Source organism: Barbus barbus (genome assembly GCF_936440315.1).
Source record: "Barbus barbus genome assembly, chromosome: 47".
Taxonomy (NCBI): domain Eukaryota; kingdom Metazoa; phylum Chordata; class Actinopteri; order Cypriniformes; family Cyprinidae; genus Barbus; species Barbus barbus.
Genome location: NC_136725.1, coordinates 14,315,235 through 14,341,402, shown reverse-complemented (window position 1 = coordinate 14,341,402; position 26,168 = coordinate 14,315,235). Strand labels below are relative to the sequence as shown.

At 36.6% G+C, this 26,168-nt stretch overlaps 1 protein-coding gene across 1 annotated transcript in view; it reads right to left on the bottom strand.

Moving 5' to 3' along the window:
- The window catches only part of LOC306865896 (GDNF family receptor alpha-2-like), a 53,895-nt gene that overhangs the window by 24,639 nt on the left and 3,088 nt on the right, over positions 1-26,168 (bottom strand). Inside the window, exon 3 of the mRNA XM_079410722.1 lies at positions 7,910-7,987. Within this exon, the coding sequence (XP_079266848.1) occupies positions 7,910-7,987 (78 nt within the window). The remainder of the gene's footprint in view (positions 1-7,909; positions 7,988-26,168) is intronic.

The following is a 26,168-nucleotide window of genomic DNA, read 5'->3' as shown; positions in this document are numbered from 1 at the left end:
AAGAGAAATAAGCAATCATTGTTCTTTGGGTATTATTTATAAGTGTTGTAGTATTTATTCACATTTTGAATTGGCTTTTATTTTTATATTTTCAATTTTCATTTGAATTTTATTTAGTTTTAGTAATTGTATAATAGTTTTTTATTAGTTTTTTAAAAAAATGTCTATTTAGCTTTACATTTTTATTTCAGTTTTAGTTTTAATTATTTTAATACTTAATCTTATTTTATTTAATTTTTTTACAAATAAATATTTTAGTTATGGTATCATTTCCACCATGACCAACAATTTTCACCTAATAAAGTTTTTCAGGAGATAGCATTTTCATTTTCATGTTAACATATTATGAATTTGTGTGTATTTAGAATAGATAAAATAATACATATGAAGGTAGACACAGGATTGTGACATTTTATTCCCAAAAAAATGTAAAATGTAATTTTCAGCACAGAATACTTATAAAAATAAAAATAAAATTTTGAAGAAGCAACCAAATTAGTATAGGTATTCCAGGAATTGACTCTGAAACAAGGTAGCTACATAAAATAAAGCCTATAATGAAGCAAATTCACATTTCATGATGTGTTTTTCTTATGTGGGAATATAAAAGGGCAGAATAGCAAAACAAGTGTAAGACAAATACTGCAGAAATAATTGAAACTGCCACGCTTCTCACAAAACACCTCCTTGCCTATAACATATGAAAGCATTTTCTCACCGTGCATTTACTACCTTAAATGTCCCTGCCATGCCAAATGATTCTCAATATGATTGCATATGTGCCTGTACATGGTCTAAAGCATCTGCAGCCTGTAAAGATGTTTTTTCAAATGGCCTCCTAGTCGGTTTTATATAAGGCTACAGATTACCTCTGCTGTGATTGAAGAAATGAGAAACATGAACAGTCGCATAAGGAATGGGGGAAAAAAAAGCTGCTTTTTGTGGCTGTGTGGGGGATAGCTTTTGTCAAAAAGCCATCAGCGAGACCGCAGCGTGTGTTTGATTTTCTATATGTGTTTTCTGTTTACCTTTTTCACCTAAAGCCCTGCAAACTGGTTTCTGCCTCCCATAACTCGTATTACTACAGCCCCAGCACGTCATCGTGAGGCTGGGCTGTGAGGAAATGTAATCCATTTGGAGGTGACAATGAATAAGAAAGAAAAACTTGATTTAGGTAAAACGTATGACTCATAGAAACGGCTTTTCAGAGCCTTTCTCAAAGCTGCAATTATGATTAATACGGAGTAATTTCATTCTCCTTGGTGGTCTTCTTCAATGCCCATCATGACTAATGCATATAGTCCCATTTATATTGTTTAAATTGAATTGAGGTTTGGCTTCAGTAAATGGATGGTGACTGCTACGTAATTACTGTACACAGCACCTAGCTTCCATTGCTAAGAATACATCTATTAAGCATTTATATAATACATATTTTATTTAATATTACTTTTTTTCAAATGTGTTTTTATAAAGATTGCTGTTGTTAAAAAAGCTGATTACTTTAATCAGAAGCCTGTTAAACTGTTTAGCAATTATGCTCTCTTTTTTTTTTAATATGAAGTACAGAATATGTTTTAGGTTATGAAAATATTATGGTTGTTCTGGCTGGAGTTTTTCTTTGATAAGCAAAATAAATATTAACAAAAAAATACAAATTAAAATATCATATATACACTGTAAAAAAAGTCAGTAAAAATAATTTTCAGTACCATAATAATTTTTAAAGGAATTTTCCGTATTTGGTTTTTACAGGTGTTTTTCCGGATTTTTTTTAATTACGCTTTGCATTGTGGGAACAAGAAGCTCAGTCGATTTTCGGTGTGAAAACAGTGCTTGAGCAGACGCCATTATTCACGGAGATAGTCTCGGTAAAAATTTAATTTTAAAGTCAGATTTCGGGTTTGAGGAACCATTCTTACACTTTCGTGGTAAATTGTATTTTGTCAAATGTAACAAACTGTAACGTTAACCTAGTTGAAAAAGTCTTCCTTGTTTGGCAAATGAATGTCGGAGCCATCGTGTTCAACATTTTCAACATTTTGTGCTCACTTTCAATTTTATTAATAAAGGTTTATTAACTTTTAACTGTTGTTGATGCGTGTATTTGTTACTGAGCAAGGTGATGTTAAGCAGCGTTGATAACGTTAAATCTGAAGTGTCGTAGAGCATGTTTAGAGTGTTTAGAGCGCTGTGTGCCTTCAACAGAAGCTGGCAGAGGAATTGTCAAGAAAACAAGATACTATTACAACTTTTTTTTATTTAAAAGAGATTCTACGACTAGATCGGACATCGTGGAATTCTTCAAGGATAACGCACCTTTTCTGCCAAACGAGGTAAGGTTAGGTTTAGGCATTTTATTGTCTTGTTTATGTTAAGCACACACACACACACACAAGAGAAGTTAATTCGGTAACGTTACTGGCATGTCTGTGAACACACACACATGTCGTGATGCACGTGCAGAGAATGCCGTTTCAGACAGCGCATGAGTAACGCACCGAGTTCTCTCTCGCACTTACACGGACAAAAGCACACACAATTATGTCAAAATCACCATTTTTGGCTAGTGACAGTCTTAAAAAAGAGTTGGGATGTGTCTAGTCTCAGCCTAAGACGTCACGCCCACGGAATGCTGGCTAAACGTCTGATGCATAAGGATCTGATGCACGTTTCTGGAAACGCTTCAGGAATGTCAAAGTCATCATCTGACTGGTTGAATTAAACCGGATTTCCGGGAGACGCGAGTGTCGCATTTATTTTCGGCCCGCCAGGAAACAAAGATGCCGTGGCGTGGCCAAACCCCCTCACGAAAGAAGAAAGCCGTCATGTTTACAAATGTGACGACGAATGCTTATCAGGGTCAACTAAACTCTGGATTTTTAAAAGTATAAAAGTATGTGAAATATATAAATTTCACGGCGCATAATCTTTAAAATACATCCGAGAGTTTCACACACCGGTTTGTTATTGTGGCGACATTTCCACGCCCCGAAACGTGACGCTAAACAAAACAAACTATGATTGGTTGTTTGACATGTCGGTCAAATGGACTCATGGGCGGGCCTTGGCCAATGAAAACGGCCATATATTCCAGACCTTCAGCCATCAGTCTGAAGGTCTGGCTACGCGAGACTAGGATGTGTCAGATGTGCGTCGATGTGAGTCATGTTTTAAAGGAACAGCAGTTCATGACATTCATGGTGTTTCTTTTGTTTTCTTTTCTAATGACAGGTCGTTATTGCTGCTGTATTGTGCATCCCAAGCACCCCCTGCATTCTTATCATGGGTTTGTATTCTGTTTTGTTTATTAACACTACAGTTAGCATATGGGTAGCAAAATTCAATCTGAAATGTAAAATGGCAATGTATTTCTGTATTTAAATTGACATTTTCCCATAGATGTGTGCAATATTTAGTGCAAAATGAAAATCCAATTATATAATTTATATTTGCCATTTCCTACACTAGTTTTAATATGCAAAATAAAAAAATATTTTAACGCTTTGTTGCAAAATTAAAATGTATTACACAAATTGATTAGATATGTGTAATATGTTCAAGCCAAGACTGTAGTAAAATTATCATTTAATTGTTGTTTTTCCTAAATGCATTTAGACACTTGGGATTGCATTTTCATCATAATACCACATGATAATTGTATCAAAATGCAGTGAGAATTTGAGGGTGCATTCTGTGCCAAGGGTGCAGCAAAATGGTGATTTAAATGTCTTTTATTTTTCTTAAATGCATTGACACTTACATATAAGACGTTTCAATTGCATTTTCATTTAATACACGTTTCATTCTCAAATTCTCACTGCATTTTGCTATAATTATCACGCGGTGTTATGATGGAAATGCAGTCCCAAGTATCCTACCCCTAAGTCTAAATGCATTTAGGAAAAACAGCATTTAAATGATAATTTTGCTACAGTTTTTGCTTGGACATGTTAAACATATCTAATCAATTTGGGTAATACATTTTTGTTTTAATTTAGCAACTTATAAAGTGTTAATGTTTTTAATTTGCATATTAAAACTAGTGTAGAAAATGGCAAATGTAAATTATATAACTGAATTTTCATTTTGCACTAAAATTTGGACACGTATGGCAAAATGTAAATTAAAATACAGAACTACATTGCCATTTTATCTATTGCAATGCATTCCCATTTGCATATTTCAAACTGAACATTTCAAATAGAATTTTGCTACCCATATGCTTCCATTTTTATTTACCTTTATGGTGCGTTCACACCGGACGCGACTTGCGCGAATAAATCGCGCTATTCGCGCGTAGTTGGACGCGTGAACATTTTGGGTTTACTCGCTTCATTCGCGCGTGAAATTCACTGCACAACAGACGCGAATTCGCGTCATGGGCGGGGCTTCTGCCAGGGGGCACAATGACTGCCACAGAGAGCATATGTATAGAATTTGGCAAATAAAATCAGCCCTTTATGTGCTATGGAAACACTGGACGCGTGTATTTCAGCCGAGAATGTAGTTGTTTAAAACTCAAATCTGCGGTTTATTTATAAAAACAGCCCCTATTTGAAAATGTGCTTCGCTGATTTCGGAGCCGTGAGCTTCAGGCGATCACCGAGCGCTCGTGCTCATGTATCCCGAAGAGAGGAGCATAACCTCGGCTAGTCCTTCTGACATTTGCCGCTGGCTCTGATGTCTCTGTAGTGGATAAACATAAGATATAATTTGTTTTGGGTAAATCTAACAGGTAATCTTTGGTCTATAGTACAGCTCCGGATACAGCTATGATGATTTAGTCCTCTATTGTTGTTTTGACTTCTGCCTCGCTCGTAATCACGTCACTACTAGAGCAAGCTCCTGATTGGTTAGCGCGGCGCGAATATCCACCAAAGTTCAGATTTTTGAACTTGCGCGATTCGCGGGAATTGCGCGTTCCGCGCGTCAAACGCTCGAAACGCTCAATTCGCGCCGCCTCATTCGCGCGAATTGCGCCGCAGGATGTCTATTCGCGTCTTTGCATTGACTTAACATGTAAATTACTCGCGCTTAACGCTTCATTCGCGTCTGGTGTGAACGCACCATTAGGGATGTTCAATACTAACAAAAAATTAGTAATTGAGTCATTTATTCAGTTGACTTTGTTATTGAAGTTGTTTGTGTAGGAAATATCTAATCAATGTTTGCAGTGGCTTTCTGAATTTACAATGTGTTGTTTATAATTTCTTATTTGTTTATTGTTATTGGTGATTCCAGATTGCTGTCATTTAAGAAGTTATCATTTCCTCCCCCATTGTGGCTGAGCTACACTTTCTCTTCATTTTATTTTAAACATAAAACATTGGGAGGAGAATGGCACCTACGCTGGAATTCATACAAATGTAAGGAACATATGTAATGAAAATGTGTATAAAGCATTCTGTTGTGTTGCTGTTTAGTTTAAAATAATCAAAGGGTTAGTTCTCTCAAAAATGAAAATTCTGTCATTAATTACTCACCCTCATGTCGTTCCAAACCCATAAGACCTTCATTCATCTTTGCAATACAAATTATGATATTTTTTATGAAATCTGAGAGCTCTCTGACCCTCCATAGACAGCAAGAGTCCTTACACGATCAAGGCACAGAAACATCTGCCATCAGTGGTTCAATCTGAACTTTGAAGCGACGAGAATACTTTTTGAATAAATAACTTTATTCAACAAGTCGTTATTTAACAAAAACAGTGTATCTGTGTGGTGCTGACACAGAACAGCATATGCAGTTTGTGTTCAGCCGATATTCTCCAAAATGGCGCTACTGTGACGCAGATGCGATGAATTGTTGAATAAAGTCGTTATTTTTATTTTCTTTGCATACAAAAAGTATCTTAACTTCATAAAGTTCAGATTAAACCACTGATGGCAGAAGTCCTTTTTTTTACAATGCTTTTCATACTTTTCTGGGCCAAAATATTTTAAATTGTGTTCCGAAGACGAAATAAAGCTTTTACGGGTTTGGAACTACATGGGGGTAAGTGATTAATGACAAAATTTTCATTTTGGGGTGGAGTAACCCTTTAAGTATATCATAAAGCATTGTTGACAAGATCGCATGACGGATACAATTGGAGACCACTGAAAATGCAAGTTTAGCATTGTATAATTAATGCTTGAACTGGAATTGATAATTCAATCTCAAACTGTTCTGCACATTACTCTGTACTTCACTTTCCTTCATTTAATTTCTTGTCATTTCCAGTCTTCCCGTGAAGAAATCCTGAATGAGGGTCAAAGGTTCAGATGAAGGGAACCTACGCTTCCAAGACTCATGTATGAACATCTTCGAGAATCCATGTACAATTTGAGCTTTTTTCAAATCTAAACATGGAACTTGGACGGAACATGCAGCAAAAGGAAAAAAAAGTAGTTTCCCCAAGCTGGCACATGGCAAGAGATACTAGAAGCACACAAGTATTTGGAGCCCTGCTCTTAATTTAGATTGTATAGTTCTCTTAGTTTCACATTGAAATGTCAGGCATGAATGCATTAATCTTTGTTCTTTGTTTTCAAATGCTGTACAAGGTTTTTTTTCTTTTTTTGCAGTACCATGTCAGTTGTAGATGACAGAATTCACATTTTTGGGTGAACTGTCCTTTTAAATAACATTTCACTTGACTGTTGTCTATAAGTCTATAGCAGTTGTTATTAATGACAGCCCTGTCTTTGCATAATTTTTTTTTTTCCCATGTATCTGAAAATGTTTTGAATCTTGACTGTTTCACAGTGAAGTTTATCTTTGTGACCACTATTTGGTGCAACACCAATATTGTACAAGTACCTGCTCATGTTGTCTTATCTTTTTTTCTGCCTGTTGCTGTTTAAAACTAAAATGTTTTCTGCAATACAAGCATTTTCAATGGTGCTTTACACATTGTTAAATTAAATTATGTCATAATATCTTTGTCTTCTGTTAAAGGGAAATAAAAGCTACTGAACACACTTTTAAGAATGTTTACATGAGGTAAAAATAAACCATGTTCAATTTGTATATATTGTGCTTGATTTATTTGCTGCTAAAGATAGGCCTATGCTATAATTTTTTAGAAAATTCAGCATAATGGATTGTCCGTTTATGGTATAGAAGAAAATGTAAATCTACAGAATTTTACGTTTTAATGTTGAAGGAAATGTCAGAAATAACAGAAAATGACCTGGTAATTTTCTGGCAGCAAGTTCTCAGTTTTTTACGGAATTTGTTTTTACAGTGTATATTACAGAGCACCTTAAGGGATGTGGTGGAAAAAATTTCAGGGTGGGAGGAAAAAATATTTTTCAAATGTTTTGCGTTCCCTCGAGAAACTTTGCGTTCTCTCGCAAAGATATTTGGGTTCTCTTGCAAAACTTTTGCGTTCGTGACATTAAAACCGAGGTACGTACCGAACCGTCATATTTGTGTTTTGTGTTCGTTACACCCCTAATATACTGTGTGTGTGTGTGTATATATATATATATATATATATATATATATATATATGTGTGTGTGTGTCAAACATGTCAAGAAATGAAATGTCAAAATCAAATAACATGTCATGTCAATTTGTAATCATGTCTATTTTATTTAATCTTATATGTAATATTAATGATAACGTTAGTTAGGAATACATTTTTGGCTTAGTGTCAGTGATGAGTAGACTAATTAAATATTATTTGTTAAATGTTGATTGTATACAATTGGACATTTCTAACATGCTGGATGTGCTCATATAACATTACTGCAACACAGCAAACTGTAGGTCTGTAGAAATCAATGAATCACACTTAAACTGTCTGAGAGTATGAGAAGATGTTTGAACATAAATGACAGTAACCTTGAACAGAAAAACTGGGCTTTCTTTAACCACTGAAAAACATTGAAAATCTCTTAAGATGTCTTCACTTACCAGAAATAATGGAGGCGAGTCGAAACTCATCAGAGAGATGCATTGGTTCATATGGGGAGGTCTCATACAGTTCTTCTCCTTCAAAATAATACAAAAACATAGAAATATTAGATATTAGTATAGTTTGGGTTTTGCAGGAATATAATGTTATGGTTAGGACAGGGCATACAGGTTAATTAATAAGTATTTTTCGAATACATCTACATCTTGCAAAGGTTATAAAGATAAATACATATTCTATAATACAAGATTCCTTAAAATAATGCTTTCAAATGGCCAGACTCCTATGAACTCTCACCCTGTTTCAAGTACACACTCTCTCAAGAATTACAGATCAGCAGTCTTTTGTCCAGATTTGTACTGGCCAACAATCACAAATTAGCTCCCCAGTGTTGCATCCCATTGGATGTGTTCAGAAAGTCTGCTGTTTTCTAATCCAGGGCCTTGAGCTGGAGCCCACAAAGAAGTGCAACCAATCTGCTAACTGGTCCCAGCAGAGGTGCCGCTATAATAATGAAAGCTGTGACTCTAGACCTTCAACAGACTGATGTGAGGTTCTCAAATGAAGACTCCCAGCTGTCTAGCTCTTTAATATTTTCCTTTGAGATCAATAGAAAAAGTTTATCTTGGGTGGTTAGCACAAATTCTCCAGACACATTAACACATGGTGCTTATTTGGAAATGCCCTGTGTCATGTACCAATTCTAGCAGTCTGCTTCTAATCTGGTGGGATTCAAGTTGATTAATATTATTAATAAAGGGATAGTTCTTTAAAAAATTAAAATTCTGCCATTATTTACTGACCCTCATGTCATTCCAAATTAATGACAGTTTGCTGCACTTAATGTTTTTTTTGTTTAGTTTTTTCAATTTAACTAAGCAAAATTCTGTCAAATTGAACTGAATAATCCTTACGTATTTTATTTGAATAATTGAACAATCCTTAATCAGTTATTCAATTAAAGACATAAGGATTATTTGATTCAGTTTGATGGAATTTTACTATTAATATTAAATAGTGTAAATCTTTAAAAAAGAAAAAAAAAAGCTTACATTTTTTGAGTGTGTACAAACATAAAAATAAAATATTTTGTTAATAATGTTGGTACCCATTGACTTCAGTGGTATTTAAACAATATACCGTGGAAGTCAATGACTGCTTGGTTACCAAAATTATTCAAAATGTCCTTTTTTGTGTTCAACCGAAGAAAGAAACTCATACAGGATTGGAACAACTTAGGGGTGAGTAAATGATAATAGTTTTCATTTTGAGTTGTCCATACACTGAAAGTTATGCAAGCCCGTTTTCACCACTGAATAAAATAAGAAAAAAAAAAGAATTCTGACAATTGAATTTTTAAATTTTTTATTTAGTGGTGGAAACTGGCTTCCATTGAAGTCAATTTCAGTCAAGTCCATTGATACTCTTCAAATGTTAAAACTTTAAATATATAAGAATTAGTCATTTTTTGTATTCAACAAAAGAATGTAAGTTTATATGGGTTTGACGACATGAGCTCACCCTCAAGTTGACCAAATTTATTGGTGAACTGTCCCTTTAAATGGGAATTTTAAAAGGGCTTAATGTGTTTGGATCAGTTTTCCAGTAAAACTGGGTTCTAGTTTGTATTTTTTGAAGGATAGATGAAGATCACATCAGTTACAGATCGACTTAGTCCAGCTGTAAATAATGACTTATGTGCATTGGCTGGGCTTGGGTGCCATATGCCGGTCACAGCTCCACATCATGATGCCAGGTGCTCCTGTCATCCTATGATGCTTCTCAACATCATCATCATCCCCAGGTTGCGTGTCCCTATTCCCAGCCCAATGGGCTCAGAGGGCCCTTTGGTCTCAGCAGTGTCTTTGTGTGCACCCCAAATGTACCTCTGGCTGGCAATTCATTTATGGGATCATCTTGGATCAAGAATGTATCTGCTGTGTCACTGTAGCTCTCCGCTTCCCACCTCCCAGCTCTGCTGCTGCTGTGTGGGCATTTTTATGTTCTGTTCCTCAATGAGTTAATCCTGCACACACAGCCTTAATCTCTGCCGTACAAGCCCGCAGTGCCTGCACGGGGAAAATATTGCCAAATTCCAGAGGGGGAACCGCTAGTGGAATAAAATAAGTGGACACATAAATCTCGGGATAGAGGCATTTGTCCCCCGTCATATTTGTGGAGTGTACTAGGCATGTATTTAGCATAAATTAGGTGAGTGTAATCTTCAAAACTTGATCCTGCTGAGAGTTTTCAGCAGGGCATTACAGAGCACAGATGCTGACATGATAAATGCAAAAGAGCGCTTATTGGCCACGAGTTACGAAAGTAAGCAGATTTAACAATTCAGAGAACACAAACGTACACTGACATCGTCCTTGCCGCTGACTTTGTCTGTTGTACTGTTAAAAATGCTGTGACTTGAAGAGTTCAACAGATGGAGAGTGTTCCCAAGATACTGAAATTAGAATCAGCATTGGGATGCTGGAAAGTTTTCAAATGTGTAAACTGACATATTTTAGAGTCATTTAATTGACCTATCAGGATTGACCTACCTGGAATTTTTACACTACTGAGGAGTTTATAATGAATTGTGTCTGAAATGGATTCAAATAAGAGATAAAATGCCCTTCAGTAATCCAAAATGACTTTGCAGCCACAGGAAAATGATGTCATGATTGGCTGATGGCAAAACCAGTCTCTGTCCTGAGGGCAGCAGATCTAAAAATATAAATCCAAAGTTCATGAAACTCTAGATGGTGAAGGATGATAGGCTCTAACTCAATCTGACATCATTATTCACATGGTGCAGCTGATTGGTTCTTTTTGTATCAGCAGACAATGAGCTTGCTGCTCAGCATTCAAATAGTTGGTTAGTGTTAGCTGTAACAGTTGCAGCTTGCTTCAGAAACCCTCCACCTTCTCCAGCTCCACCTGTATAGATCTGCTATGGGTGATTTCATGTATATAATATGTGCAGCAGTAGTATTTCTTGCATGCTCACAGCAGCATGTCTGTGTAGTAGTAAGTCTCGGTATTTGCTCTGCCACAGCAGCAGCGTAAAAGATCTATTCTGCCAAGACCAAACACATTAACATTGTCATGTACCTAACCATGCTTAACTGTCAGAGAGTCGTCACGACAGAACAACATTTCATTGAACATTGAACCAAAATAATCAAGTACTGCTCAGAACATTTACCATCCATGGAACCTTTCCGTTGCACAGAAGGTGCTTTAGATTATTTCACCGTGTTTTGATCCAGAAATTTAGTACTTTTTCAGAAGATGTGTAATAGTGCCCCCTACCATATAACTGTGAAAGCACTGAAAGACGCGCATTGTTTCATAAAATATGGAAAATTCTGTAAATGGTGAGGAAAGAGTTAGGAACTGAAAAGTTCTTTGAGAAACCCAAAATGGTTGTTCTATGGCATCACTGCGGAAAACACTTTAGAACCTTTATTTTTAGGAGTGTGTATAATATAATATAATATAATATAATATAATATAATAATGGTTGCAAAGAGGCTGCAAACTGTATGAAATTTTCCAAAAAAAATCCTGGAATGTTTCTGGAATTTTTCCGCCCGGCTAGTGCTAATTCTAACAACTAATTCTTATTTAACTAATTTTTATTCTAAATAATGATGACTTTATCTTTTTGGGGTAATTCCTCAGCACAAATTGACATGTGATTGTAAATAATGATTAATTACATTAAATAATTGGCATATCATAGAATTAATTAGATTTTTTTAAAATAATTGTTTGACAGCCCTAATCAGAAAACATTGCTGCTTTTAAAGGCTGTAAATGGAAAAAGATAGGCTGACTACTTAACATGCCAAACACTGACCTTGGAAAAACAACCTGATTAATACTCTTCTGTGGTCTGCAATAATTTCTATAGTTATATTATATGCATTGCAGAAAACAGATTCAACAAGGGCTATGGGTTTTCATAGTAACGGAGCTGAATATTAAGTTGGTTCTGGTGGATACAAGTCAGCAGACATGAGTCAAAAAAGCTACCAAGCCAACTTGATTAAAGTGTGCCACTACATTTTCACTGTCTTTGTGTCACCACTTTTAATTACCTCTGACAATAAACTTGGCATAATTTCTAATTAACCTCTCAGTCGTAAAAACGCACTCAGTGCTTTCTTCTTGTAAGCCAGGGCCTTTGTTAGAGAAACATCTTCAATGGCATATTTCAGACTTGCTCTGGGAGCGCGACTTTCAGATAAAGACTGTCCCCATCTCAGAATTTCAACAGTCTATGTCTTCTCCTCATGGAGGCATAGATGTAACGGCATTGAAAAAATCCTCTCATCAGCCTGTATTTATCTTCCACTGGCATTAAACTTTAACTGTGGAGATGTGTAGAGCTGTGTTTCCCAACCACAGCCTGATCAGTAAGACTCAAAAACCCCTTCATCCACACCAGACCACAAACTTGTGATACTGGATATTGTTGTGCATTACCATTAATCAGTGCTTAATTTGTAAATGAGACATTGCCGGATCCAAATCAGCAGTTAAATGGCACTGTGACCAACATTGGCAATACAACTTCAGTTTTCCCGGAAAATTCAATGACGTCACTAAACGGTGATGGCACAACTATACAAGCATCGTTCACAAGTTTCTGCATGGACCTAACTATACAGCCTAGATTTTCAAAACCTGGGTCAAAAATGGGTCGCCAGGATGATTTAAGGAAACGTATAGGCCTAAGTTACATTAAAAATAACAAAATGTGTTTCCATAAAAATAAAATACAATCATAATCTATATAGAAAAAGGTATAAATATGCTAAATATATCTGACATAAATAATTAACAGATATAAAACAGATGTGAGGAGCAGCGATCTGCAAACAAGTTCACTGAAAGGAAACCGAGAACTGAGATGACAGAATGCGCATCCTGTTTGTTTGCTTAATTACAAAAACATAAATGTTCTTTTTATTGCGAGTGTACAAAAATAAATGTAAACATTGACATTTAGTCATTTAGCAGACATTTTTATCCAAAGCGACTTACAAATGAGGACAATGAAAGCAATCAAAATCAACAAGAGCAATGCACAGTACAAGGTTTTTTTTTTTTATGGCAGCGGTTATTTGCACTAAGTGCAAATAGCAATGGATTATATTTACACCAAGTGAAAATAGCAGTATTTTTTTAACAATATGCTATTTACACTAAGTGCAAATAGCTATAGATTCTATTTACACTATGCTAAAATTGCAAGATTTTCTGCTAATTATACTACTTATAGCAAATAGTGGTAATTATCTGCACCTCAGTATTGTAGTACATTATAAAACAGTACACAATAATAACGTATTGAGTGTAAATTATAGTTTTCATTCAAATTATTAAATGGATGTCACCTTATTTCCCTCCCTACACCTACCCTAACCCTACCTGATACTTTTATTTTCAACTTTTTGATTACTTCCTTAATTTTTATTGAAAATGAATGCCTTTCTGATGCGATATGAGATTAGAAAAGGGAGAAAACTAGTTTGGCAAAAGGCTGGCTCGAACTCGGGTCAATCGCATCAAAAAGCACACGCCTAAAGGCCTTTCCACACTGAGTGCGAAAAAGCAAAATGATCACGCGATGACGCACAGGAATAAAACAATAGCTTCCTATGGATGCTTCCACATAGGCCGCGAACATTCGCGCACCAAAAATGTGAATGTTTTTTTTTCGTCCAGTCTAACAAATCTTTTGAGTTTTGCAAAGCGAACACACGGGCAGTATTGAGCACGAGCGTAAAAACACCGAAATAGAGGACTTTTTCCGCAAGAGAGAAGAGTGAATGCCGAGTTCTTTTATTGTTGGTATTTAAGAACAGACTACTCTCACATGTTCGTTATACAGAATAACATATTAGGTGCGTTCGACTTGAAGCACGGCTACAGACGGTGGTCAACGAGAGTAGCCGCTTGCAGTCAGGGGCGGAGTTGAAAACGGAGTCGTCAAGTCGGACACTTCGGGGCTCTCGTAGTTTGCTGCATCTACCTCAGTCATGGCAGATCACGTGGCGTTTGCTTGCTTTATTGCAGACGAACTGGAAGCTATAGAAATGCCGTTATTGTTGTATGAAATTGAGCACAATGAGCAACGAAAGTGAGTAAGGGTTCAATGTAATAAGTATTGTTTTTATATATCCAAAGGGACATGGGACCATACCCAACACCAGTGTGACTCGTTATTTCTAATACTAACCAATCAATGCAATTACACTTAACAATTTTCATTAGAAGTGATTCTTTTTTTATTACTATGTTAGTTTATGTTTTAATAAACCTTTAAGATGTATGTAATATTTTGAAAGGGTGTCATCACGACAGAAACAAGTTTTAAGTAAATAAACAGAACATATTGAAAATTTGACTTGTGCAGTATGATTCATTATGTGTGTTTTTGCTACTGCAACTTAATAAAAATAATCTATGAAGATAATAATTGTATGTACTAAATGTGGTTTTCATTACAGATAAAAGAATTAGGATGTTATATATTTGTTTATTTATTTTACTATTTCTCCAGTTAGGTAAGCACATTTTAGTAAGACAAAACACCATGAACATTCATACGTGAACACCATGAACAGGCCTACGGATAAGCCCAATTTATTTGCCTTTCTATTATGATTTATACCAGTTTATGAAAGTGATCTGAATGTTGTATTAAGTTGACATCCAGCCAAAGTTGTTGGCAGTAATCACATGCAAGTGAAGATGGATGAACCCAGCAACTAGACAATTAGTATCAATCAGAATCCATGATGACCACATTATATTAAAAGTCTGTAAGATTGACATTTGATTTATTCCATAAAAAAATGATTATCTAAATAGGTTATGCAGCTTAATACTGTAAAGGGTCTGTATGAAAAAGGTCCAAAATAAACCTATGCACAAAACCTATATAAACAAATTAACAAAAAAGTGATTGCAGTAAAAATAATTGTAATATTTTAATAAACATGATTTACGAGATGAAGATGACATGAAAAGTTAATTTATTTTTATTTTTTTGAAAGTCCATATATGAGCATTAGTGGGACTGAAGTTGTCAGAATAAACCCGAAATACACGTCGTTGTTGTCATGTGGTGAATTTGGCCAATCGTGAAACAGCTGTCGCTCGGTGTGTAAGCAACATTCGCCTCGCCTTTTCGCATCGCGCTCAGTGTGGAAAGGCCTTAACCATTTACACCATTGAAACTGATGTTGAACAAGCGTCTTATTTTAGTGTTGACTAACACATTAGTGGGCACAAAACGGAGTGTCTTTTTACACTAAGTGCAAATAGCACACACGCCTTGTTGGCAAAGGCTATTTACACTAACTCCACCCACTAATGTGTGATTGGGTTAGTCAACACAAAAAAAAGACACTCACTTATTTTCAGTTCCAGTGGTGTAGGTGGTAAGGTGCGTGTGTTTTGACACAATCGACCCGAGTTCGAACCTGCCTTTTGACAAACTTTTTTCCTCCCTTAAAATAAAAATGAAGGAAATTGAATATAAAGTATTGGGTAGGGTAGGGTAGGGTTGGAGGAGGAGGGCTTTATTGGAGAGGAGGGCTTTATTGTCCCAATAAGGTGGCATCCATTTATTAATTTGAATTAAAACTATAATTTACACTCAATACGTTATTATAGCATACTGTTTTATAATGTACCACAATGCTGAGGTGCAGATAATTGCCGCTATTTGCAGTAAGTAATATAAATAGCAGAAAATCTTGCTATTTTAACATAGTGTATATAGAATCTATAGCTATTTGTACTTAGTGTAAATAGCATATTTGTTTAAAAAATACTGCTATTTTCACTTGGTGTAAATAGAATCCAATGCTATTTGCACTTACTGTAAATAGCATCTATCGCAATTTACACTTGTAAATACCCGCTGCAAATAGCCGCTCCCTTTTTATTATATAATAAATAAAAAGAAAACAGACAGAATAGAAAAAGAAGAGAGCAAGCTAGTGTTGGAGGCCTTTTTTGCTTTTGTTAACTGTATAATAAATAAAAAGAAAAGAGATAGATTACAAAAAGAATAGAAAAGCTAGTGTTAGTTTTTTTATTATTTTTTTAACACTTTGCGGGTTGTCTTACTCTTATCTGTATGACCAAAAATAGAGTATTTAATATGTCAGCTGTTTGATCGCGCCGGTGCCTCACACACACACCACATATTCTAGCAATTCAAACTTGCCATCACAGTCTGTTCATTATCAAATACTAAATAAAATATTCCTTTTTAAAATTTCAAATGCATTCATGACAGAAAAGGAGTTACGCTCAAAACTGTTTGGGTGGAAAAAAATCTCATAAATATTGGCATCTAGACTAAGTCCAATTTAGCACCATTCATTCAGTAAATGTCTTGAGATTTAGAGACATTTATGGTTAAGAACAAAAGTTGAAAAGCGATGGCCCATTTTTATTCTGGAACATTTAGTGCGTCAGTTCTTACACAATCTGATGTCTAATAAGGGCTCTGAGTAAACCTCAGTTTATGATGTTCTTACTTTCCAAATATACACGTGATGCCACAATTTATTATAAGCCACTCAACTCCATTATACTGCCTTATGGCATTGCGAAAAACAGTAACTGTCGTTAGGAAAATGTGTCCCTGCCATGATTTTTAGAAAAAGAATCCATTAGTCACATCCATTATTGAGAAGCACCAGGATCTGATTGAATAAAACATTTTGAACTTTTGAAAACTTACAATGAATAATTACTGCCAGTTCATGCACTGTGATTAAATTTGATGCAAAAAAGGCAAAGCTGCATTTAGACTGACTTGCATGTATGTACTAAAACAAGCAGATTAAAGAATGACCAGGTGGATGTATGTGATGAGAGAAGGGTGTCTTTCACAAACAGCATGTAAGTGTTTGTGCTTATATGAGCCTGATCTATTATTATCACTATCAGAACTGGTTCAGTCTAGCTGAGCATGGCTCTGTCACTGCGTTTCTTTTTTCTTGCCACCCCCAGATATGAACAAAACCAGTCAGCAGTAATCAGAACAACAACAACACTGTTCAGAAAGAGACTTTAGGGGATGCTTTTGAAATTGCTTTCTTCTTTTAAAATCAATTAGACCACACAAATTCCCTGCTTGAAAAAATTATGTAAGACAACTTGTAATGTCAAAGTGAACTCGTTTATATTTGTGTGTAAATTGTACATTTTTAGTATGTTTGGGTAACTGAAATGTACAATATCAAAATTTTGACCACATCTACATTCTGTGTTTGCTATTTTAGAGACTCTTTACTAGTCTACTAAAGGCTAATTGAGACTAGAGGAAGCTTTTGAAGTTTAATATGCAGACACAATCAGACTCAGACTCTCGTATTTTAGCAAATGAGGAGAAACTTCCTTCAAGAAGGATGATTTTAATGGCTATTATAATTATAATTATAGCAACTGTGAAGTATTGAGAAGTGGAACACATCAACATTGTGGTGTAATATTAATACTCATTTGACTCTTTTACTGTGTGTGTGTGTGTCATAGTACTGTAACATTGTTCTGAGTTTTAGAACTGTTAATGTTATATTAACAAGATTTAATAATGCAAACATAATGAAAATTGTGTTTAACATTACTGAATAAAGTAACTATTTTATGTGTGTGTGTGTGTGTGTGTTTGTTTGCATAATATGTGTAAATTCTGTGTATATTTATTATGTATATATAAATGCACACACATGTATTTTATTTGTCTATATTTATATTCATATATTTTATATTATATATAAATATATTTAATATATAAACATAACATTCTCTTAAATATATTTATGCATGTGTTTGTATTTATATATACATAATACATATACACAGTATACACACATATATTATGTAAACAAACTTTTTTGGATGTGATTAATCGCTTGACAGCACATTAATACACACACACACGTATGTATATAATTTATATATATATATATATATATATTGTGGCGGGAGGAGCAAATGACAGACAGAGTGGGCGTGGCGTCAGGCCTCGGAGAGGTTTATATTAAACAATAATAATCAAAATAGTGTCCAAAAAGGGGGGAAAGTGTCCAAAATAAACAGGGGATCTGGTATCCTCGTCGAGCTGTGGAGCTTGTGAAGGAAGGCAGTGTTCAGAAAGGAAGGGTCCAGGGAAGGTGCGGAGTCCGGTGGCCGCACGTGCTCCCCTCTCGGGTCTGGGAGCGAGTGGCGGCGGCTTCTTCCAGCGGCTTCGTCCTACTCCTTGGCCCCTGGAGCTTCTTAAACGGCCCGGCATCCTGGCCCGTCAGCCGTAACGGGTGCGGCAGTCTCCCTTCTCGACGCGCCCTTCCTGGACCCACGAGGACACCAGCGTGCATGCACGGGGAAGAGACCGGGTCTCCCGAGGAGAGGTGCGCTCGGCATTTAAACGGCGGCGGTGATGAGGCTCTATTCACATCAGGTGCGCCTCATCACACGCCGCCAGCCCCGGCTGTTTCAGCGCCCCTCCTCTCTCACACACCCACTCGTCGACACACAGCCGACTCGTCACAATATATATATATATATATATATATATAGATAGATAGATAGATACGTGCTGGTGTGCTATAAAAGCACACGACGAAGGGAGTATCTTCAAATAATAATCTTTCAGATTATTGGTGGCAATCCAGGTGGCAATCCAGAGGCCAGCTAGGATGGCGGCCCACGGTGGAGTCGACGGCGGGAGGAGCCATGGTGGAGATGGGACCGCCGACACCAGGGGGCCGACTGACGGAGATGACCAGGATGGAGCAGAGCAGCTGCAGAGCCTGGATCGAGCATTCAGAGGGCCTAGGCGGAGCCAGCGGCTCAGGCGAATGAGGCGTAGGTGGGGATCCGGAATGATGCGGCGGAGCCGGAGTGACAGAGGATGAAGATGGAGCCGGAGGGAGGGAGGAGCCCAACGGAGCCAGAGGGACGGAGGGATGAGACAGAGCTTGATGAGTGGAGTCTGTGGAGTAGGCAGGTGGACGACTGACCAAGGCGGAGCCGGAGGGACGAGGGAGCCCAGTGGAGCTGGCGGAATGAGGTGCCACGATGGAGACGAGGGAGCCAAGAGCCAAGGTGGAGCCGATGGGTCGGAGGGCCGAGGTGGAGTCCGGGTCTCGAAGGCTGGAGGCGGAGACTGGGGATCCTCCAACCCCAAGGTAGCTGGTAACAGGAAGTCCTGAAGCGCAACCGACCCACAGGACATGGCATGCTGAGGATGAGCTGAGGGGCCTTCCTGAGGCAACTGAGACAGGGCTGATGGACTGGCTGGCTGATACAGAGGAGGAGGGAGTGGGAGGCTGGAAGGGAACCTCCTTGATGCTTTCATTGAGGAGCTGGCTGAGGAAGGAGTACTGGGTGGAACGGTGTTGCTGGCTCACACACCTGGTCAGTCGCGTTCCTGAGTCCTGGCTCCAGGGCAATGAGAGGCTCTGTCACTTTAAATGGTGTTGGCGCTGTAATCGCGGCCGGCTCGGGCTTTCGGCGGGCTCTGGCGAACACTCCGTGCAGCGAGATGGTGAGGGCTGGCTGGGCTCTGGATCGAGAGTGGGGCTGGAGCTGTCCTCGGCAGGGCAGACGTAGAAAAACAGTCCATTATTCTCCAGCACCCACTCCACACAAGCGGCGAAATTCTCCTTGGGACCGTTCTCTGGCAGGCGTGCCTCGTGATGTAGAAAGTACAGAGCGAGCGGTCCAGGAAGTGGGTAAGGCACGCCAGATCGAGAAAGTCCCTAGTATGGTCCTCCAGCGAACGGTCCATCTTCTCCAGGCACAGTTGGACGGCTGCGAACTCCATTCCGGGAGAGGACCGAGAAAAATTAAAATAAACAGAAAGAAAAACGCAGCTAAATTACTAATTTGAGGGTCTGCTATTCTGTTACATGCTGGTGTGCTATAAAAGCACACCACGAAGGGAGTATCTTCAAATAATAATCTTTTAGTAATACACAGGAGGAAAGTGGCACAACCAAACACAAATCCAAAACCATAGCAGACAAAGGAACATAAGAGAATACAGGCTTTAAATACCAAACATGATCAGGGAGGAACAGAAAACAGGTGTGGAACTAATTAATCAAAAACCATGGAAACAAACTAGGCAGGATGATGAAGACATAAAACTTAAATGAAACAGATAATGACTGTGACATATACAGTACAGAAAGATTTTTTTTATTTTAAATATATTAAATGGTTGTATTATAGGTATGTATTCTATGTAATAGTACAAATATAGTACAAATATAACAGTTACATATACACATTTAGTTACATGTATAATTATTTAAAATTAAAATGATATCATATTATATTAATATATTATTGTATTATCAACAATAATAATTAAAATAATAATAATAATAATAATATATTATGAACCTCAAAATACATGTATCTAAAGATGTTCTTGTGTAGAGAGATAGACTAATACATACAATCTACATGTAAAAAGTATGCAAAAAAAAATCATTAATGCCATTTGGTCAACAATGGCCTATTGTTTTCTTAGTTTTGATGGATTATAAGTAATGAGGGTCACACCAATTGACCTAAATGCCATTTAAAGTTAATTAATTTTTTTATTTTTATTAAATTTTGCATGGGGTTGAGTAATTGAATATTCAATGCAAAGTAAGATGCTGAAGGTTGGGCTAGTTGAGAAATGGTTAATTACGGTAAGATTTATTATGAAAATATCTCCGAAGAGTCTGGAGACAGTTATTATCTTATTTTCAGGAGGAGGTAGGGCTTACGTTTCCCCCATGTTGTGCCTGGTGGGAATCAAAGGATGCAATTAGCAAACAAAGAACAACTGCCTGATACATTGCCTCGACGGAACAAAGTAAATCTGTTGTGGAGTCTAAGCAGATTCATTAATCCACAAATACCAAATGATTTGGCAGCGAAGGCCCAGTTTTGCTTCACAATTTGTCAGGTGCACAATAGCTAATGAATTCTGCCCTTTTCCCATCCTCATATCTACATGCTTGTTTAATTAAAGTTCTGAGAAAGGGTGGACTACACTGATATTTGATTAAGCATGCTGTTTAAAAACCTGCACCTCCATTGTGCTGAAATCCTGGACTATCTGGTGTACTTTGCTAAGTATCTTCAATCAATTTAGCTCATAAAACATTGCTTGGTTAATACTAATCTTCTGATAAGCTGTAGGAATGTAATTAGTACCAAACTGGCATAAGTAAAGCTGGTAAACTCATAATGATGGGCTGTTATTTTATATATTTATTTTCTGACTCATTGACTGCTGTGATGGGCTAGATCATTTGTGATGGGTATGATTACATTCACAGAGAATGTTGCTAAAATTTGAGTTTATGACAAAATGTCAATATTTTTATAACTAATATAATTATGTACTGAAATACTTATGAATGCAGAGTGCATGTGGGACTGTATATTTAGTTAACAGGAATACATTTACTTCAGTGAAGAAATGGGGAAAAAATATAAGATGAGATCAGTCAGGATTTGATTGGATCATTGATGCTGTCCGTTAAATAACACCATGAAACTTTATTATTATTTTATACATCGGTGCATTGATAACAGGTACTTTTTTAGCTCATAAACTGCTGTATTTCTGAGCTATAAAAGCGATAACAGTGTCAACGCACTGTCAAATTATTTGGCACAAATGTAACAATGAACAGCTGTTGAGCTTTTCTTCATTTAGAAAATTACTAACCTCACTATCATTGATTATAATATCTGTTTATACTTTAAAAGATGGTTGTTTGATTGTGTTTTCTTATCAATTTACACATTTTGACCACAGCAGTCTGCTCATGTGCTTGTGCTGGCTTGTATTTAGTGTAATTTCGAGTTTTGCATTACAGAAGTAGTTGCAGGCCTAGTTATGTCAGAGGACATTCTTAGTTGCTTTATTTAACGTCTAAAGCCTTCTTATTTAAACTCTAGTATAATGTCCTAATTAACATGGACGGCTATAATACAAATTTGCATAGGCTCTAGCTAAGGTCATAGGCCACAGATTTGACTGTAATTACATAATTGCCCCCAGTGTTCAATGACAAAGATACAAGCCATCTACATGCTATCAAAAATGTGCTATTAAAATTGTCAAAATGAAGCTGGAGAGGGAAATCACTAGGTTTAGTGTAGATTACATTTCATGCTCTATATATATTTTACACAGCATTCTTCTTATTCTGCTAGAAACTATGATGTTCCATTAGAACATTTTACATTTGTTGGGTTCAGTAAATACGCTCAAAAGTTTAGGGCCAGAAAGATGTCATTAAGAAGGTTCTTATGCTCACCAAGGCTGCATATATTTGATGAAAAAAATATAGTAAAAACAGTAATATTGTGATTTTTCTTTTTTTGCAATTTAAAATAACTTTTGCTTTGTTTTAATATATTTTAGAATGGAATTTATTCGTGTGATGCAAATATGCTGATTTGCTGCTCAAGAAACATTTATTATAATGTTGAAAAGAGTTGTGCTGCTTAATATTTTTGTGGAGACATGACACGTTTTTTTCAGGATTCTTTGATGAATAGAAAGTTCAAAAGAACAGTATTTATGGAAATTAAATTTGATCAGTTTAATGAATCCTTGCTGCATAAAAGTATTCTTTCAAAGAAAAAAAAATATTACTGCACCTCATAATTGAATGGTAATCTAGATTTAATGGTGTACAAACACAAATACAGTATGTATATATCCCGTTTCATGTGGTAATGTCAAGATTAACAGTTTTATTAATACATTATTATTTTTACATTAGGTTACACCAGCAAAAGTAATGTTTTATGAGACACAAATAGCTTCCTACAGTAATAAATGCAAAAGACATTTTTCCAGATTATATTAAAAGAGTGCAGTGCAGAAGTGCAGCGCTTTTCCCATACAAATAACAAATATGCTTAATTATCAAATCATTTACAATAATTATAACAGCCATTAACTTTCCATTAGCACAAACTAATCATTACGCTTTGAAATAATCACTTAAATGTTTCTTATTAATGTATTCATTAGTGTTCCACTATTGACAGTGCAAACAAGCCATCCAGCTAAAATGTACTGTAGCAAATACGAATACCAAATATTTAGTTTGTTATCTGCAATAACAAATCAAAATGTTAGTTTTAGGGTCACCATGACACCACAGCTCATTTAACATAATGTTTTGAGCTTCTTGCTTAAAGGAATAGCTCACAAAAAAAGCCAAAAATCACCCTTCTGCTTAGCTTAGTTTGTTTCTTCATGGGAACAGATTACGAGAAACTTAGCATTGCATCACTTGCTCACCAGTCGATCCTCTGCAGTGAATGGGTGCCATCAGAATGAGAGTCCAAACAGCTGATAAACACATCACAATAATCTACAAGTAATCCACACCACTCCAGTCCATCAATTGGATGCAATGTTCATACCCTGTTATCCTCTCACATCAAAATCCACCGACATATTTGTTTATGACTGTTTAAGCAGTGCTCAATTTGTGCATATTTCTCTCCTGATTTAGACAAGATGATTTTTTTTTCACTTCAAGTACTATTATGGTTAAGAACTCATGTTTTATCAGGAAGCAATTACTTGTGGAACATTGTGATGTTTTTATTAGAAGCTCATTCTGATGGCACCCAAGACTCTCTAACCATTAGGCCACGACTTCCATTGACCGTAAATCCCGGTCAATGGAAGGTTTTAGTGGAGACGGAGCTTCATGTAAATTGCAAATCACAACTAGGCCTGTTTCTAAATCTGGAGCAGACGTCCCAGACATCCTAGTTGGCAGTGTCTGTTGGTGATTTTCTGAATGCCACAACATGCCTGTCTGTGTTATGGATCAGAATGAATATTGCCCACGCTGCGAGGGCTTGGAATCAGCAAGAGGGAGCGATCGAGGCGAAGGGGTTATGCTCCAACAGAGCGCTGAGTTGTTTCAGCACTGCGATGAGGGACAACTCCAGCTTCCTGCTTGCTTTGGCAAAACCTCAAACCTCTGAGCTTGTGGCAACTTCAGCGCCTTCTCACTCCAATGCCGTTCCCATGTTTCTCTTTATTTTTTTCTACATCCTAACTCAGTTTGACCAAGATTGGACCTGTTTTGTTTTGTTTTGTTTTATGGGGACCTGTTTCTTTAGAAATAGAAAATCCATTCCATTCAAACTGAATGGCAGAAAGATGAACCTTTGATGGGGCCACTCTTAGTTTGACTGATTATTGAGTGTTCGTTGGGCCAATTGTGTAGCGTCAGTGGATTTGATAGAGTTCTGTCAAGGTGCAATCATTGCTGCACGGTCCCGTCGCTTGGGAGCAATCTGTATTTTTCTGAAGCCAGTGAAATGGCTGTAGTGGATTGAAGAGCAAAGTCACAAGAAAAACATCATAATGAGGACTGGAGCTGTCCAAAGTAGGACACAAAACTGGGTCCAACTATTTTCAATGGAGAAACGCTCAAAGAACAAATTGTTTGTTTGGATACTGAAGGCAAAGTTCATATATAAGTACAAGTTGCTTCTTAACTTCTAGAACACCCAAACAAGTTTTTGCTAATTGTTAATGCTTTGTATGAAAGCCTTCATCTGTGCCAACATGTCTGTTGCATCACTTATTATTCTCTGTTTCTTCTAACGTGAGGGCTGGAATGTGGCACATTTGCATGGCATTAACTTTCTGCAGTACCTAATCTGGTTGTACACAGCTTCTGATGAAAGGAAGCTGTGTGATTTTTTTATTTTTTCCCCCTACCTCAGCAGGCAGTAAGCAGGCCCAGCAGTCCACAATGCCTCATTGAAATGCCAGACTTGAGAGGGGCAGTTGCTTTAAAAGGCTCTCTGATTACTCGCATCAATAGGACCCTATTTGTTGTGGCTCCCGCAGCAACTGCCAAAGCAGATGGGTTATAATTCAGGCCGATTTGCACTGCTTAAATCCTATAATGATTCCCCTACACTCCCAAAGGCAAATGCTAACTGCCATTTCAGAAGTCTCAACGCTTCTGTAATGGACTGACTGTAAAGAGAGCAAGTATGCGTTGACTTTCTCTGCAATCTGGTTAATTGTCTGCTTCGCACATCGACGCCGCCCTAAATCTATGCTACAAATCTCCCTTGTGTCAAGTAAAAACAAATCATCTATTATGCAGCACTTGGAAAAGCAACTCGCAGTCATTTGTCTGCAAGGTTCCACTAGGACCATTTTGATGCACAATATTTCAAATATCACTGAAAGGAACACTTCACACTAAAATGAAATAGCCTGTCATTTCTACAGAGCCCCGGACATGACATGAAGATAAAAACATATTTATTGAGGCCAGAAATTAAGAACTTGTTCACTTGTTTTATTACCACATACCCTTGTTTTATTTTAAAGAATTACAAGGGAACAAATTCTTTATTTGTGGCCACAATTTAATTAAAATGAAGGAACAAATTAGAAAGTTGTGGGAATGACTTGACCTGACTGACTTTCTTCTGCTGAACACACAAGAGATTTTGAAAAATGTCCATACGTGAAAGTCAGTGGAATGCAGTTGTTGTTTTGGCCCCTTTTGACTTTCATTGTATAGACAAAAATATTTTTTAAAAATATCATATTTTTTTCAGTTTTAATTCTATTTTTATTTAAATTTTCAGTCATTTTATTAGTCTTTTTATTTAACTATCACTGTTTCATTTTATTTCCATATTATTTTTTTAATTTATTTCCAGTTAGTAGTTTTAGTGCATCTTAAATATTTTTGTTTAAAATTTGTATTTTATATTATTGAAGCATTATTTAGATTTTTATTTATTTCAAACATTTTTTATATATAGTTTTAGATAAAGTTGTTGTATCATAATTTGAATAGACTTTAAATTTTAAATTGACTTTACTAAAGCAAATAAATATGCCATAATATGTTTGCAGATATTTAGGAAACATGCTCAGTTCGCATACTTGTTTCTCAAAAAAAATAATGCTACAGCGAGTTATTCTACTTCGAAATATGCATTCAATTTCAGAATGTCTGCTTTTGTTTTGGTCTGGTGGATTCTGCCCACTGTTAATTTACCCAATAGTATTTCAACACCCTGGGTTGCCAGCTGTTGGAAAACATAGCATATTGCAGCCATGGAATCCAGCAAACGAACTGTGTCAGAGATTGCAGATTCTGCCCCTACCTGAAAGGCTGTGGCAACCATCCAAAAAGCTCT